The sequence below is a fragment of the Rhinoderma darwinii genome, chromosome 4, assembly GCF_050947455.1.
Source record: "Rhinoderma darwinii isolate aRhiDar2 chromosome 4, aRhiDar2.hap1, whole genome shotgun sequence".
Classification (NCBI taxonomy): Eukaryota; Metazoa; Chordata; class Amphibia; order Anura; family Rhinodermatidae; genus Rhinoderma; species Rhinoderma darwinii.
The window spans coordinates 387,306,653-387,324,388 of record NC_134690.1 but is presented as its reverse complement, the minus strand read 5'-3'; the positions used below and the strand labels follow the sequence as shown (position 1 = coordinate 387,324,388).

The following is a 17,736-nucleotide window of genomic DNA, read 5'->3' as shown; positions in this document are numbered from 1 at the left end:
CATATTTTAATCACTTTCACAAAGATGAATAAAAGAACAGCAAAGAAAACAAACACAACAAAAAAACTCTCCAAAATGCGGCCTAGCAATCTAGTACAGCTCATAGAAAAGTACATAGAAAGCGCCATCAGTATAACCGGCTGCCACTTTTCCCCCCCAGAGCCCCTATTTCTGCTTAGTAAAGATAAGAAATTACCACGGGGTCCCATTAAGCCACATGCACACGTTACATATTACATTGGGATTTCCCGCGCTGATTTTCCTGCGGAAAATGTGCAGGATAATGCAGAACCTGCAATGTTAGGCCTCATTTACACGAGCGTGTGCGTTTTGCGCAGGCAAAAAAACGCAGCGTTTTTTCCGCGCGCAAAAGGCACTTGACAGCTGCGTGTGTCATCAGTGTATGATGCGCGGCTGCGTGATTTTCGCGCAGCCGCCATCATAGAGATGAGGCTAGTCGACGTCAGTCACTGTACGGGGTGCTGAAAGAGTTAATTGATCGGCAGTAACTCTTTCAGCACCCTCGACAGTGAATTCCGATCACAATATACACCAACCTGTTTCGCATCAGAATGTAAAATCAGCATTTAAAAACGTATAAAAAATAACTGCAATAATAAGTGCGCATTTTACCTGCGTTTATCTGTGGTTTTCCGCATTAAATTCCGCAAGACGTGCATGTAGCCTTAGGGGCGTACACAGAAATCATAGGACCGAACAGCAAAATGCGGGATTGGCCCTTTCACCAACTGAACGCTCCGACAAATGTGATTATTTATTTAATGTAAATTTTTTCTATTACTACTGACACTGTGTGAGCGACGCGCCGATGACTCTCCCCTGTACAGTGTGCAAGAGATACATCAACAGGACGCACGCGTAGGCTGAAGACGGCGGGTTAGACTGGTCTGGGGGGTCTGAATTAGTTTAGGGGTCTGGGATCTAAATGAAATTTACAGGCTGGTCCTGGGTCGGATTCATTTTAGGGGTCTGGTCTGGGGTTGGATTTTGCTTTAGGGGTCTGGTTTGGAAGCGTGTTTCGCTGCGGTTTTTGCTCGCAGTGCTCAATGGCCACAAGCGAAAAACGGGGCAAGAATTTACAGGCAGATTTTTCTGCCTGCAAAAAAACTAAAACTAGTTGAGTACCCCTGATCTATACTATGAATGTGAAATCTCATGGTGGAAAACCCCTTTGATATATATTAATAATGGTTATAGCTCAATTTTTCACAATATTTGTAGTAGAAATATCTGTGACTGTTCTATACACGTGCTGCAGAAACAACCGCATTCAACATACCTGTCACATGTCCATACAGTGTCCGAATAGTTGGCTTGAAAAAAAAAAAGAAAATCTAAAAAACATTGCACTTTGCCAAACAGGTCTGTAATTCCCTGTACATTGTGACGGTGAGAACGCCATTTACAGAGCGCACAGCTGTATCGTAATGATGGCGCCTGCAGGGAAGCGGCAGGAAATCGTCCCCACTCAAATATATCCGTTTCTCCTCTCCATAGACGTTATATTAGGGAATTGTTCTTATTACAAGTCCCTAATATCAAAACTAAAGTCGCTCCAAACCCCCGAGCTTCACTTTAAACAGCATTTAGGGACATTTTTTTTTCTCATCACAATATTTTTGTATTTATACGGAGAAGCTGTCTGTATCCCTATATGTGCGTGTGTGTGTGTGTGTGTGTGTGTGTGTGTGTGTGTGTGTGTGTGTGTATACAGTACATTATATATATATATACACACACACACACATACACACACACACACACACACACACACACACACAGCATGCTAAGTTATTAGGTGAAATAATAGTAGGCCATCAGTGGGGTCCATGGCCATGAACCCCCATGTCTAAAACTAGAGTGGCACCACTTTGTAAAGCTCATCACCACCATATTATCAGAAATAACTAAGAAATGGAAGGACATAAGAAAAGGACTAATCACTTATGTACGACTGCCCTTAAAGGGGTATTCCAGCCTACAGCAATTTTCACCTATTCAACCGCTGGGACACCAAACGATCAAAGTCTATGAGGCTGACGAAAACAGCTGAGCACTGTGCTCGTCTGTTTCCGTCACCCCTACGGACTTTAGATTGAATGGCAGCGTGCATGCCCGTCCTCCGATCCATTCAAACTCCTCATAGCAGCTGTTTTGCGGCTGGGGGAATAGGAAATTGGGGTCCCCCGTTCTGCCGATTGGTGGGGGCCCCAGAGGTCGGACCCCCACTGATCTAGCATTTATCATCTATCTGGTGGATAGGTGAAAAATGCTGAGGGCTGGAATACCCCTTTAATCGCCCATTCTCAAGGACGAGAAACAACACCATTAAAGCTTTTTTTCTCACAATTTATGTAAATAAAACGTAATATTTGTACAATGAAACGTTCTGCAACTTTGTCATATTTTTTTCACTTTCTCACCACTATGAATATTTTTGTTGTCAGTGAATGGAAACATTCCTGATAACATCCAGAGGCTGAGAATCTGCTGGTTTGCTACATTTGTATCCAGTCTAGATAATCCTGAGAGGTAAACAGCCTGGAGTCCAGACTGATTAAGGGCCTGTTCACATCACCGTTGCCCTTCCGCTGAGGGGTTCCGTCAGGGTTAACCCCTCAACAAAAAGGCAAACGGAAATCTCAGCTACCGTGACCCTCGCCATTGAACTCCATGGTGACGGAAACCTAGCTAATGGTTTCCGTCTGTCATCGTTGTGACAGGGTTCCGTTGTTTCGACTGCGCTATTGATTCAGTCAAAACGACGGAACCCTGTCACAACGGTGACAGACGGAAACCATTAGCTAGGTTTCCGTCACCATTGAGTTCAATGGCGAGGGAAACGGAAGCTGAGGTTTCCGTTTGCCTTTCTGTTGAGGGGTTAACCCGACGGAAACCTCTGACGGAACCCCTCAGCGGAAACACAGCCTAACCTGCACTAAAACATTGTAGCAAACTATTTAGGACAGGAGAGTGAGTGCAGATTAGGCCTCGTTCACATCTGTGTTGGAGGCTCCATTAGAGGCCTCGATCGCAGATCCGGCCCACAATACCAAAAACAAAAGCATAGAATGCTGCACTTCCGCTTCCCGTAAAACCACAGACACCCTGACGGAAAATTGTACTACTTTTCATTATACAGTAACGAAGCTTTATTTCTATACAGCTGGGAAACCTTTTTAACTTTTTAGCGACCGCCTATAGTCTTTTGACAACACGCAGTGCAGATCCCGAGTCTACAGCAACGTCTTTTGGCTGCGCTGTAAAAAAGACTAATGAGCCCTTCAGTGAGCGGTCATGCTCTAAACTCCTGTACTCACAGCAGCCCCCTGAATATGTCCGGGATCGGAGGAACCTCCGATCCTGGTCATTCAAACCTTAGATCACCGAAGTCTGTGACTGCAGCATGATCGAAGGGGACTCCTCCTTTGATCGGGACCTGATCAGAGACTAGGTAACCTCTCTGAGGTCAGCCCTGTGGACCTAAAAAGGACCCCAGGGCTGTCTGTTCAGTTTGCCTCCTGTTAGGGTCCAGTGTGTTGCCTTAGCCGCAGCCTGTGTCATAGTGACACAGTATAATGTATTATCATACAGGAGTATGCGAATACATTATAAGTAAAAAATAAAGTTGCAAAATAGTTATCCCTACATGGCATTAAAAAAAAAAGGTAATAAAGAATGATTTAAAAAAAATAATGAAATAGACACAAAAAAGTGATTACTAGTATAAAACACACTTTATTGCCCATACATTACATGAAAACATAAAACCTACACATATTAGTGTGAAACGTAAACAATATAAAAGAAAAAGGAACAATGACAAAAATTGCTTTTTTTCTATATTTACGCGGCAAAATTTGTAATCTTTCCGTATCACCGGGGTTCACTTCCCCCATTGCAATGTTTCCGATTCCCAACACAGTGGCTGAAACAGACCACTGAGGGGGTTATACTTGTACGTCTCTGCCGGGCCGCGAGTCTCCATTATACTGGGTCTACGTCAAGTGGCAATCGTCAGCTCTGACGCCGAGGTGTTAAATTCGGCATGAGATGGGAGTATTGTTACATTAGGCCTCTAAAAGATGGAAAATAGGTGAAAGGAGCCGAGAGGGGGACAAGTGGAAAAGTGTGTGGGAGTGGGAGAGAACGGAACAGTGAGTGGGACGCGGCAGCGGGAGACTGACGGGCATGAAACACAATGCAGCAGGTGATCCTGAGAATAAACAGCGCTATTGACAAGAAGATAATCCAGACAGGTCTGCACAGTGACACAATCTCTCCCGAAGCTCCTGTCGTGTCATTCTATCACCGGGAGAGTCTCTATACATACACAATATTATTATGGGGCTATTTATAGTATGGAGGAAGGGAGGGAAGACCGTTCCTTAGTGATATTTATTTCTGGGAAAGTTGGGTACTATTACATACCTCACATGGATTGCCACCCAGCTTTCCCGGAGTCCTGAATGGAAAAACACCAACTTATACAGTGATACAGAAGCAGGACAAAGCTAGTTTCCCATCCAGCAGTGGAGGAAACCTCGGTGACAACCCCTGTGGGAGCCGTAACAGCGTTGCACCCAGCTTTCTCCGAAACTGATATAACGAAGGTGAAGAGCATTTTTAACCCCATGTTGGAGTAGAACATTAAATGTTTTTTCTCATATAGATCCCTTTTTAAATGGAAGCCAGTCCAGGCTATCTAGCTTTTGTAACCCACAGTGATCAGCTGTTGTCACTGGGTGGGGGGGGGGGGGGGGGCTACGTTTGGCCTCACCTTTGTAGTATTGTGAGAGCTCAAAACTGCTGACAGGTTCCCCTTTAAATTAAAGCCCATGTACACCATTGACCTCCTTTCTTTAAAAAAAATTAAATAAATTGTGCATCAGTGTGATTGGTGCAACTTCCTAAATACATTTTATTAAAGATGATTTTAACTTTTTGAGATACAGCTGCTTTGTATCCTGTATATAGAGCGGCTGTATCGTGCGCAAAGACCTGAATCCGTCGGGTCAGTGGGACTGACGGGTTCACTGTCAGCGGGTCCTGTGTCTCTGACACCCAGGATCCACCTGTAGCCTATCACATCTAAGTTGTGAACTTAGAGGTGATCTATAGCAGCTCGATAATGCGTGTCAGAGATACAGGACCCGCCGACACTGACCTGACGGGTTCAGGTCTTAGCGCACGATACAGATGCTCTATATACAGGATACAAAGCAGCTGTATCTCAAAAAGTTAAAATCATCTTTATTAAAATATGGTTAGGAAGTTGCACCAATCACACTGATGCACAAATATATATATATATATATATACAAAACAACTATGTCAAAGGTGTACATGATCTTTAAAACAGAGCATTGAAAAAAATAATTAAATAAAAAAAGAAAATATAAATCAAATACAGCCTGAAGGCGCACGGAACACAGCCTGATGGAGCACGGAACACAGCCTGATGGCGCACGGAACACAGCCTGATGGCGCACGGAACACAGCCTGATGGCGCACGGAACACAGCCTGATGGCGCACGGAACACAGCCTGATGGCGCACATAACACAGCCTGATGGCGCACGGAACACAGCCTGATGGCGCACGGAACACAGCCTGATGGCGCACATAACACAGCCTGATGGCGCACATAACACAGCCTGATGGCGCACGGAACACAGCCTGATGGCGCACGGAACACAGCCTGATGGCGCACGGAACACAGCCTGATGGCGCACGGAACACAGCCTGATGGCGCACATAACACAGCCTGATGGCGCACATAACACAGCCTGATGGCGCACGGAACACAGCCTGATGGCGCACGGAACACAGCCTGATGGCGCACGGAACACAGCCTGATGCCAGACGGAACACAGCCTGATGGCGCACGGAACACAGCCTGATGGCGCACGGAACACAGCCTGATGCCAGACGGAACACAGCCTGATGGCGCACATAACACAGCCTGATGGCGCACGGAACACAGCCTGATGGCGCACGGAACACAGCCTGATGCCAGACGGAACACAGCCTGATGCCAGACGGAACACAGCCTGATGCCGCACGGAACACAGCCTGATGCCGCACGGAACACAGCCTGATGCCGCACGGAACACAGCCTGATGCCGCACGGAACACAGCCTGATGCCGCACGGAACACAGCCTGATGCCGCACGGAACACAGCCTGATGGCGCACGGAACACAGCCTGATGGCGCACGGAACACAGCCTGATGGCGCACGGAACACAGCCTGATGGCGCACGGAACACAGCCTGATGGCGCACGGAACACAGCCTGATGGCGCACGGAACACAGCCTGATGGCGCACGGAACACAGCCTGATGGCGCACGGAACACAGCCTGATGGCGCACGGAACACAGCCTGATGGCGCACGGAACACAGCCTGATGGCGCACGGAACACAGCCTGATGGCGCACGGAACACAGCCTGATGGCGCACGGAACACAGCCTGATGGCGCACGGAACACAGCCTGATGGCGCACGGAACACAGCCTGATGGCGCACGGAACACAGCCTGATGGCGCACGGAACACAGCCTGATGCCAGACGGAACACAGCCTGATGCCAGACGGAACACAGCCTGATGGCAGACGGAACACAGCCTGATGGCAGACGGAACACAGCCTGATGGCAGACGGAACACAGCCTGATGCCAGACGGAACACAGCCTGATGGCAGACGGAACACAGCCTGATGCCAGACGGAACACAGCCTGATGCCAGACGGAACACAGCCTGATGCCAGACGGAACACAGCCTGATGCCAGACGGAACACAGCCTGATGCCAGACGGAACACAGCCTGATGCCGCACGGAACACAGCCTGATGCCGCACGGAACACAGCCTGATGCCGCACGGAACACAGCCTGATGCCGCACGGAACACAGCCTGATGCCGCACGGAACACAGCCTGATGCCGCACGGAACACAGCCTGATGCCGCACGGAACACAGCCTGATGCCGCACGGAACACAGCCTGATGCCGCACGGAACACAGCCTGATGCCGCACGGAACACAGCCTGATGCCGCACGGAACACAGCCTGATGCCGCACGGAACACAGCCTGATGCCGCACGGAACACAGCCTGATGCCGCACGGAACACAGCCTGATGCCGCACGGAACACAGCCTGATGCCGCACGGAACACAGCCTGATGCCGCACGGAACACAGCCTGATGCCGCACGGAACACAGCCTGATGCCGCACGGAACACAGCCTGATGCCGCACGGAACACAGCCTGATGCCGCACGGAACACAGCCTGATGCCGCACGGAACACAGCCTGATGCCGCACGGAACACAGCCTGATGCCGCACGGAACACAGCCTGATGCCGCACGGAACACAGCCTGATGCCGCACGGAACACAGCCTGATGCCGCACGGAACACAGCCTGATGCCGCACGGAACACAGCCTGATGCCGCACGGAACACAGCCTGATGCCGCACGGAACACAGCCTGATGCCGCACGGAACACAGCCTGATGCCGCACGGAACACAGCCTGATGCCGCACGGAACACAGCCTGATGCCGCACGGAACACAGCCTGATGCCGCACGGAACACAGCCTGATGCCGCACGGAACACAGCCTGATGCCGCACGGAACACAGCCTGATGCCGCACGGAACACAGCCTGATGCCGCACGGAACACAGCCTGATGCCAGACGGAACACAGCCTGATGCCAGACGGAACACAGCCTGATGCCAGACGGAACACAGCCTGATGCCAGACGGAACACAGCCTGATGCCAGACGGAACACAGCCTGATGCCAGACGGAACACAGCCTGATGCCAGACGGAACACAGCCTGATGCCAGACGGAACACAGCCTGATGCCAGACGGAACACAGCCTGATGCCAGACGGAACACAGCCTGATGCCGCACGGAACACAGCCTGATGCCAGACGGAACACAGCCTGATGCCAGACGGAACACAGCCTGATGCCAGACGGAACACAGCCTGATGCCAGACGGAACACAGCCTGATGCCAGACGGAACACAGCCTGATGCCAGACGGAACACAGCCTGATGCCAGACGGAACACAGCCTGATGCCAGACGGAACACAGCCTGATGCCGCACGGAACACAGCCTGATGCCGCACGGAACACAGCCTGATGCCGCACGGAACACAGCCTGATGCCGCACGGAACACAGCCTGATGCCGCACGGAACACAGCCTGATGCCGCACGGAACACAGCCTGATGCCGCACGGAACACAGCCTGATGCCGCACGGAACACAGCCTGATGCCGCACGGAACACAGCCTGATGCCGCACGGAACACAGCCTGATGCCGCACGGAACACAGCCTGATGCCGCACGGAACACAGCCTGATGCCGCACGGAACACAGCCTGATGCCGCACGGAACACAGCCTGATGCCGCACGGAACACAGCCTGATGCCGCACGGAACACAGCCTGATGCCGCACGGAACACAGCCTGATGCCGCACGGAACACAGCCTGATGCCGCACGGAACACAGCCTGATGCCGCACGGAACACAGCCTGATGCCGCACGGAACACAGCCTGATGCCGCACGGAACACAGCCTGATGGCGCACGGAACACAGCCTGATGGCGCACGGAACACAGCCTGATGGCGCACGGAACACAGCCTGATGGCGCACGGAACACAGCCTGATGGCGCACGGAACACAGCCTGATGGCGCACGGAACACAGCCTGATGGCGCACGGAACACAGCCTGATGGCGCACGGAACACAGCCTGATGGCGCACGGAACACAGCCTGATGGCGCACGGAACACAGCCTGATGGCGCACGGAACACAGCCTGATGGCGCACGGAACACAGCCTGATGCCGCACGGAACACAGCCTGATGCCGCACGGAACACAGCCTGATGCCACACGGAACACAGCCTGATGCCACACGGAACACAGCCTGATGCCACACGGAACACAGCCTGATGCCACAAGGAACACAGCCTGATGCCACACGGAACACAGCCTGATGCCACAAGGAACACAGCCTGATGCCACAAGGAACACAGCCTGATGCCACAAGGAACACAGCCTGATGGCACACGGAACTGAAATGCATTAAATACGGTCCATTTTTTGCAGACCGTAAAACCGACACGTTCATCTGTATCAGGCCTTAGACCGAATTCAGACGACCATAGTATAAAACGTTAAAACAGCCGTCACACGGACGCATGTATTTCAATGGGGCCAGATTCACACGAATGTGTGCAAACTCAGACGTGAAAAACTACAGTTTTTCCACGAACGAGTTGCACCAGTGAGACTTGAGTCTATGGAGGGATCCGTGAAAACAGAAGAAAATAGTACATGTTCTATTTTTTGACGGACCCTTCACACGGTCCATTGAAACAACGGCTGTGTGAACGGCTCCATTGAAATACATGCGTTGTTTTAACGGCCGTCACACAGACGTATACTACGGTCATCTGAATTCAGCCTTAGGGCGGATTTACATGAACGTGATATACGTCCGTGCAACGCGCCTGATATTCACGCGCCTCGCACGGACCTATATTAGTCTATGGGGCAGTGAAGACTTTTTGCACAGCGTGTGTCCGCAGCGTAAAACTCACGACAGGTCCTATATTTCTGCGTTTTTCCCGCATCACGCACCCATTGAAGTCAATGGGTGCGTGAAAATCACGCGCACCACATGGAAGCACTTCCGTGGGACGCGCGTGATTCGCGCAACAGCAGTCAAACTATGAATGTAAACAGAAAAGCACCACGTGACATCCAAACGGAGTGTCATAATGATGACGGCTGCGCGAAAATCACGCAGCCGCGCATCATACACTGATGACACACGGAGCTGTTCAGTGCCTTTTGCGCACGCTCGTGTAAATCAGGTCTAAGAGTGTTTAGTACATATTTAGTAAACCACATGACACATCACCAACATGGGATGTGGAATAATTGTGAACGAAACCAAAACCAATGCACTTGTAAATTGTTGGAGAACAGCAAATGTTAAAGTTTCCAGAGGGTGGAACATAAGCCAAAAAACAGGGACTGAAGGCGACGCCTGCACTGGTACATGTCTTCTGGATGCTGGAGCTGAGCGGAGATTGTAAGGCTGGGTTCACATGAGCATGTTCGGTCCATAATGGATGGAACGTATTTCGGCTGCAAGTCCCGGACTGAACACACTGCAGGGAGCCGGGCTCCTAGCATCATAGTTATGTACGACGCTAGGAGTCCCTGCCTCTCCGTGGAACTACTGTCCCGTACTGAAAACATGATTACAGTATGGGACAGTTGTCCTGCAGCAAGGCAGGGACTCCCAGCGTCGTACATAACTATGATGCTAGGAGCCCGGCTCCCTGCAGTGTGTTCGGTCCGGGACTTGCGGCCAAAATACGTTCCGTCCATTACGGACGTAACGTGCTCGTGTGAACCCAGCCTAAGACTTGTACAGACAAATATACATGCAACACAAAACAGAGAATCTGAATAAGGGACTAAGTCAAATCCCAGCCTCTCAACATACAGCACAATACCGGACATCACAACTTATAGGAATGGGCAAAAAAAAAAAATCGGGCATAAAACATTGTGTGAACAGAGACTGAGCAGCACTGCAGCTACATCCATTGTAAAGCCAATACAAGAAATCACTGCATGTCTCTCTAGCACCATCTAGTGTTCATTTTCAAACAGGTTTCTCATCTTTCATATACTCCAGTGCTTTTCGTTTTCTCATTTCCGTTTTTTCCTCCCCACCTTCCAAAAGCTATATAAGGGCTTTTTTTTTTTTGGAACAAGTTGTAGTTTTTTATGGCACCATTTAATGTACCATATAATGTACTGGGAAACTGAAAAAATAACTATTTGTGGGGTGGAATATCCCAAAAAAACAAAACAGCGATCACGGCATTTTTGGGAGTTTTATACAGCGTTCATCGTACAGTAAAAACTACATGTTCACTTTATTCTACGGGTTGATAAGATTACGGAAATACCAAATGTACACTTTTTTCCCGTCAATTTAGCGGTGTGAGGGCTTATTTTTTGCGGAGTGAACTGTAGTTTCTATTGGTAACATTTTGGGCTACCTTCAACTTTTTGATCCCTTTTTATTCCAGTGTTTAGAATAAGGAGCTTGGCTCAGAGAAGTCATTAGGGTAAATGTATCTCTTGTCTACCTTCCGATCGTGAACAATGTCTCCGACTAAGGGCGGATTTACAAGAGCGTGTTCGTTTTGCGCGCGCAAAAAACGGGGCGTTTTGCGCGCGCAAATGGCACTTAACAGCTCCGTGTGTCATCAGCATATAGTGATTTTCGCGCAGCCGCCATCATTTTGACACTCTGTATGTTTGTAGCACGTGGTGCTTTTCTGTTTTCATTCATACTTTTTAGGCTGGGTTCACACGGCTTATTTACGGACGTAATTCGGGCGTTTTATGCCTCGATTTACGTCCGAAAATGCGGCTCAATAGCGTCGGCAAACATCTGCCCATTGAAAGCAATGGGTTTTACGTTGGTCTGTTCCCACGAGGCGTAAATTTACGCGTCGCTGTCAAAAGACGTCGCGTAAATAGACTCCCACGTCAAAGAAGTGCCTGTCACTTCTTCAGACGTAAATGGAGCCGTTTTCCATTGACTCCATGGCAAAACAGCTCCAATTACGTCCGTAATGGACGCAGCGAAAAAGCGCCTCAACATGCCATGACGGCTGAAATTACGGAGCTGTTTTCTCTTGAAAACAGCCCCGTAATTTCAGCCGTTACGGACGCTGCCGTGTGAACATACCCGCGCGTCCCACAGAAGTACTTCCGTGTGCTGAGCGTGATTTTCACGCACCCATTGACTTCAATGGGTGCGTGATGCGCGAACAGCGCAGAAATATAGGACACGTCATGCGTTTCACGCAGTGCACTCACTCTGCGTGACAATCACGGACTGTCTGCACGGCCCCATAGACTAACATAGGTCCGTGCGACGCGCGTGAAAATCACGCGCGTTGCACGGACGTATTACACGGTCGTGTAAATCTGCCCTAAGGAGGAGAGCCCCAGATTAAAGTCAGTAGCCGCGTTATCTTTAGGCCATATTGCCACATTTGAAACACCGCCTGCCTGCAATGTATGTGTACATATTTCCATCAGATCTGATAGGACCACCTCTGGGATCTCCATCTATCGGAAAAACAAGGGGATCCCTAAACCCGCCGGGTCCAAGATGTTGTAATTATGAGATAAATAATAAAAACAGTTTTAAGCACTGGAGATATAATGAGATTCATCAAAACTGGTTCAAAAGGAAAGTGAAACAGTTGCCCATAGCAACCAATCAGGTTGCTGCTTTCATTTTCCAAAGGGCTTGTGAGAAATGAGAGATGGAATCTGATTGGTTGCTATGGGCAACTGCTTCACTTCCTTTGCAAAACCTCCCCCATGGCTCTCCGCATTGTTAAGGAATCCAAAAAATTTGCCAAATTTACTTGTGACTTTTTTTGGCGTAAAATATAGGAGATGTATGGCAGCCATGAGGTACTGGCCCCGTGTATCAGTTTTGTATCAGTCTTATTTTCTGTTGTGCGACTTTTAGCAGTTCGTTTTGCAAAGAAATTAATTCATGTCCCACGACGTGTGTTCGATTTCTCACATTTTGTGGTGCTTTTGGTCTAGTTTTGTGGCTTCTATTTTACGGCTTGCCGTGGCAACTTTTTGTGGCTTCATGAAAAAGTTGCATTTCATAAATATGGCAAAAAATAACACTTGGCTAATATGAATCACAAAGTGGCGCAAATACTTAATAAATCAAATGAGCCCAATATACGCCATTATTCCTACCGAAAACGTGATCCACCGTCTTACACCACCAGCGAACTGTGCCAAGTGCACTTAACCAAATGCGCTAATTGAATACATTTGCCACAATTTTTTCCGATTCCTAAATTCACGTATTCAATGACAGTAACGAGAAATTTCCTCATAGAGCTGCCTGTAATGCTAGGGCTACACGGCGACTTTGGCCGCATGGTGCCACATTGCAATCCACAAGACGCCGCAAATATATTAGGCGTGGATTCCTTGCAACTGTCATGTTGCTGTAAGGCCCCATTCACATCGCGTTTGTGCTATCCGCCGGGCGTATACGTTAAACACTAAAACAGTATTGAAACGTATAGCTCGGCGTATACCTAGACTATAATGGATCAACCCTAGACCAAAATAGCATCAGTTTGGTCTGTGTTTGTCACGGTTTACATTGGGATACTGTTTTTTGAAAGTACTGAAAAGCGTAGTCTGCTGCGCTATTCTGTACTGCAAAAAAAACGTATACGCGTAGGCAACTGTAATGCTACACGCTTGTATCTGTTTACATACAGTAAATCTATCCGTTTTTTGTTTGTTTTTCTATCAGTGTTCACTTTAAAAAAAACAAAAACACATATACCGTATTTTTCGGACTATAAGACGCACGCAGGTTTTAGACAACAGAGAATAGGAAAAAAATTATTTCTTAAAAAATTAATTTATTCTGTTTCACCACATTCTGAGACACAAGATTTTTATATATTTTTTTCATCGATTGAGCGGTGCGAGGGCTTACTTTTTTCGGGACGAGCTGTAGTTTTATTGGCACCATTTTTTGCTACATACGATTTTTTTTTATCACTTTGTTTTCCATTTTTAAACTCACCGTGTGAGTTAAATAATGGTATATTGTGATAGATCCGACTTTTATGGACGCAGCGATACCAAATTATTTTATTTTTTGGGGGACAATGGGAAAAGGTTTTATTTTGAACTTTTAATATTTTTTTTTTTTTACACTCTTGAAAATTGATCTAACATTTTTTTTTTACACATTTTATTAGTTCCCCTAGGAGACTTGAACCAGCAGCCACTTGGTTACATGTGGAGTTACTGAAACAGCGTAACTATGCTGTTTCCCTAACTCCCATAGCAGTGAATGGCAGTTACGGAAGCAGCGTAGCATGCGAGCTACGCTGTTTCCGTAACTACTGTTCAGTTCTATGGGAGTTACGGAAACAGCATAGTTCCGCGAGTTACGCTGTTTCAGTAACTCCACATCTGATCAAGCGGCCGGGAGAGCACAGAAAGCTAGAACGGGGTTTAGGAGGCCGCGTTCTAGAGATAGATGCGGGTTCCAGAGGTGGGACCCGCATCGATCTGACATTTATGACATATCCTGTGGATGTCATAAATGTCCTTCATAGAAAAACCCCTATAAATGCGATGGTCGCTATTGACCACGGCATTTAACTAGTTAAAGGGGTTTGCCATAAAACACATGTATCCCCTTTCCACAGCATAGGGGCTACATGTGAGATTGCAGGGGGTCCAACCACTGGGACCCCCAGCAATAAGAACAGGGGAGTGAAAGTCACCCAGAGCGCTACATGAGAAGCCTGGACTTCCGGGTTCTGTGTCCGGCTTATTTGTTCCACAGCTCCATAGAGATCAATGGAGAGCCGCTCGCGCATGTGCAGAAGAATCCCATTCATCTCTATGAAGCTGCCGGACACAGAACACGAAAGTCACATCTTCTCATGCAGCGCTCCTGGTAACTTTCGGTCCCCGTTCTCATTATCGTTCACACATGTATCCCCCATCCTGTTTTATGGCACAAGCCCTTTAAACTGCCAGGAACAGCGAAATTGCTGTTCTTGGCCGTTATAGAAGCGCGACAGAAGCGGACCACTGCAGTGTATGGAGCGGGCTCAGTGCGTGAGCCCGCTCCATACATCGTCGTCGTCCCCCCAGCTCCATGATGTGCCGGCACGTCATGGGTTGGGAAGGGGTTAAATAATGAAGCGGTCATGGCGCCTGGCGACGCCGGGTCCCTTGACTGCGCACTATAAGTCGCAGGGACTTTTTATCAAGATTTATTCTTGCTAAAAAAAGCTGCGTCTTATAGTCCGAAAAATACGGTACTTTTTTGGGGTAAAAAAAACGGACAGAAATATATACCGACTTATGAGTATATGCTAAACGTACACGCTATATAAAAGACACAGACCTAAACACAAAATGGTACGTTTGTATATGTTTTCAATGGTCCACAATTTTATTTAAAAAAAAAAAAAAGTATATGCTCGGCGGACAGCAGAAACGCGACGTGACTGGGGCCCAACGAGGCCACGTTCACTTTCATTACTTGTGGGCAGTATGACAGTGATCTCTGGCTGTGCGATCTGTCGCACCAAAGTCGCCATGTAGCCCCAGACTGAAATCCTTTTGCGCGACAGTTCCACTGACTACATTGCGGTCATATTGCGTTTTTTTTTTTGCTACTACTATACAAGGAAATCATTGTTTTCAGAGATTGATCCGGTCTGTCAATCTCAGCGGAGGCCAAATGACCGAAATTTACTGGGATTGTTTCTTTAGCTTCATCTTTAAATTACAATAGACAATTGCATGAATAACAAATCCTTAATACAACGTCAGTGTGAATACCCTGCTATACATGCGGAGGATCCGCGGCTCATCACTAGATCCCTCCTCCATACACATTACACAAGTCACCATCATATATCCCTCCCCTAGACTGGGAGAACTTATCTCCCAGCATGCCTTGCTAAGCAAAGCATGCTGGGATTTGTAGTTCCACTGCAGCTTGCCAACTACAGCCTCTGTACTAAAGGTGGCGATCACCTCGCAGCGACCCGTTATGACACATACCTGGCAGCCACCCCGTCCCCTTCATTGACAAATACTCCTCACATTCCCACACTGCCTAACTAACCACGGGAGGGCGGAAGGACCTTTCGTGATGTCATGATCATGTGATCAGTCACGTGCATGGGAGGAGTTTATTATACAAGAGCTCTGTGTATGGGAGATGCTGCTGCAGAGCTGTGTGTGTGTGACATGTAGCAGAGCTGTGTGTGTGTGTGTGTGTGTGTGTGTGTGTGTGTGAGACATGTAGCAGTGCTGTGTGTGTGACATGTAGCAGAGATCTGTGGGTGACATGTAGCAGAGCTGTGTGTGACATGTAGTAGAGCTCTGTGTGTGACATGTAGCAGAGTTGTGTGTCTGTGACATGTAGCAGAGCTGTGTGTGTGACATGTAGCAGAGCTGTGTGTGTGACATGTAGTAGAGCTGTGTGTGACATGTAGTAGAGCTGTGTGTGTGACATGTAGTAGAGCTGTGTGTGACATGTAGTAGAGCTGTGTGTGACATGTAGCAGAGCTGTGTGTGTGACATGTAGCAGAGCTGTGTGTGACATGTAGCAGAGCTGTGTGTGTGACATGTAGTAGAGCTGTGTGTGACATGTAGCAGAGCTGTATGTGTGACATGTAGCAGAGCTGTGTGTGTGTGACATAGCAGAGCTGTGTGTGACATGTAGTAGAGCTGTGTGTGTGACATGTAGTAGAGCTGTGTGTGACATGTAGTAGAGCTGTGTGTGACATGTAGCAGAGCTGTGTGTGTGACATGTAGCAGAGCTGTATGTGTGACATGTAGCAGAGCTGTGTGTGTGACATGTAGTAGAGCTGTGTGTGACATGTAGCAGAGCTGTATGTGTGACATGTAGCAGAGCTGTGTGTGTGTGACATAGCAGAGCTGTGTGTGACATGTAGTAGAGCTGTGTGTGTGACATGTAGTAGAGCTGTGTGTGCCATGTAGTAGAGCTGTGTGTGTGACATGTAGCAGAGCTGTGTGTGTGACATGTAGTAGAGCTGTGTGTGACATGTAGTAGAGCTGTGTGTGACATGTAGCAGAGCTGTGTGTGTGACATGTAGCAGAGCTGTATGTGTGACATGTAGCAGAGCTGTGTGTGTGACATGTAGCAGAGCTGTGTGTGTATATCACCAATAACAGTCCATAAAAGCTAGGAGTCCTCAGCTATTCATATTAGTATTTGAGCTATAGACATATGTTACTTATATCTTTATCATTTAGTATATATCTATAATAGACAATAATAAAAGTTTTTTGAGCGTTCCTGTGGGAATTTTTTCCAATTCATCCAGAAGAACATTTATGAGGTCAGACACTGATGTTGGAGGAGGGGGTCTGGCTCACAATCTCCATTCTAGTTCATCCCAAAGGTGATGGGGTTGAGGTCAGGACTCTGTGTGGCCAGTCAAGTTCCTCCACACCAAACGTACCCAACCAACCAACCAACCATGTCTTTATTGCACTGGGGCGCAGTCATGCTGGAACAGAAAATGGCCGAACCCCAAACTGTTCCCTCAAAGTTGGAAGCTACAATTGTTCAAAATGTCTCACGTGCTGAAGCATTAAGATTTCCCTTCACTGGAACTGAGGGGCCGACCCCTAAAAAACAACACCATAGCATTAATCCCCTGCCACCAAACTTTACAGCTGGCACAATGCAGTCAGACGGGTAACATTCTCCTGGCATTCACCGAACCCAGACTCATCCATCTGACTGCCGGATAGAGAAGCGTGATTCATCACTCCACAGAACACGTTTCCTCTGCTCCAGAGTCCAGTGGTGGCGGCTTTAGTTCTCCTGTGTGGTGTGGTGTAGTATAGAGGATCTGTCAGCTCTCCTGTGTGGTGTAGTATAGAGGATCTGTCAGCTCTCCTGTGTGGTGTAGTATAGAGGAGCTGTCGGCTCTCCTGTGTGGTGTAGTATAGAAGATCTGTCAGTTCTCCTGTGTGGTGTAGTATAGAGGATCTGTCACGTCTCCTGTGTGGTGTAGTATAGAGGATCTATCAGCTCTCCTGTGGT

The 17,736-nt window shown here is 48.2% G+C and overlaps 1 protein-coding gene across 3 annotated transcripts in view; it reads right to left on the bottom strand.

Annotated features, from left to right (window-relative positions):
- The window catches only part of HHAT (hedgehog acyltransferase), a 261,528-nt gene extending 245,723 nt beyond the window's left edge, over positions 1–15,805 (bottom strand). For 2 of the 3 annotated variants that reach the window (XM_075864590.1, XM_075864592.1), the window contains exon 1: positions 15,492–15,572. In XM_075864590.1, the coding sequence (XP_075720705.1) occupies positions 15,492–15,566 (75 nt within the window). In that variant the 5' untranslated portion in view covers positions 15,567–15,572. Of the gene's footprint in view, positions 1–15,491; positions 15,573–15,716 lie in introns of those variants that run through there. The other variant, XM_075864591.1, reaches the window with a different exon arrangement.
- Between the last annotated feature and the right edge of the window lie 1,931 nt (positions 15,806–17,736).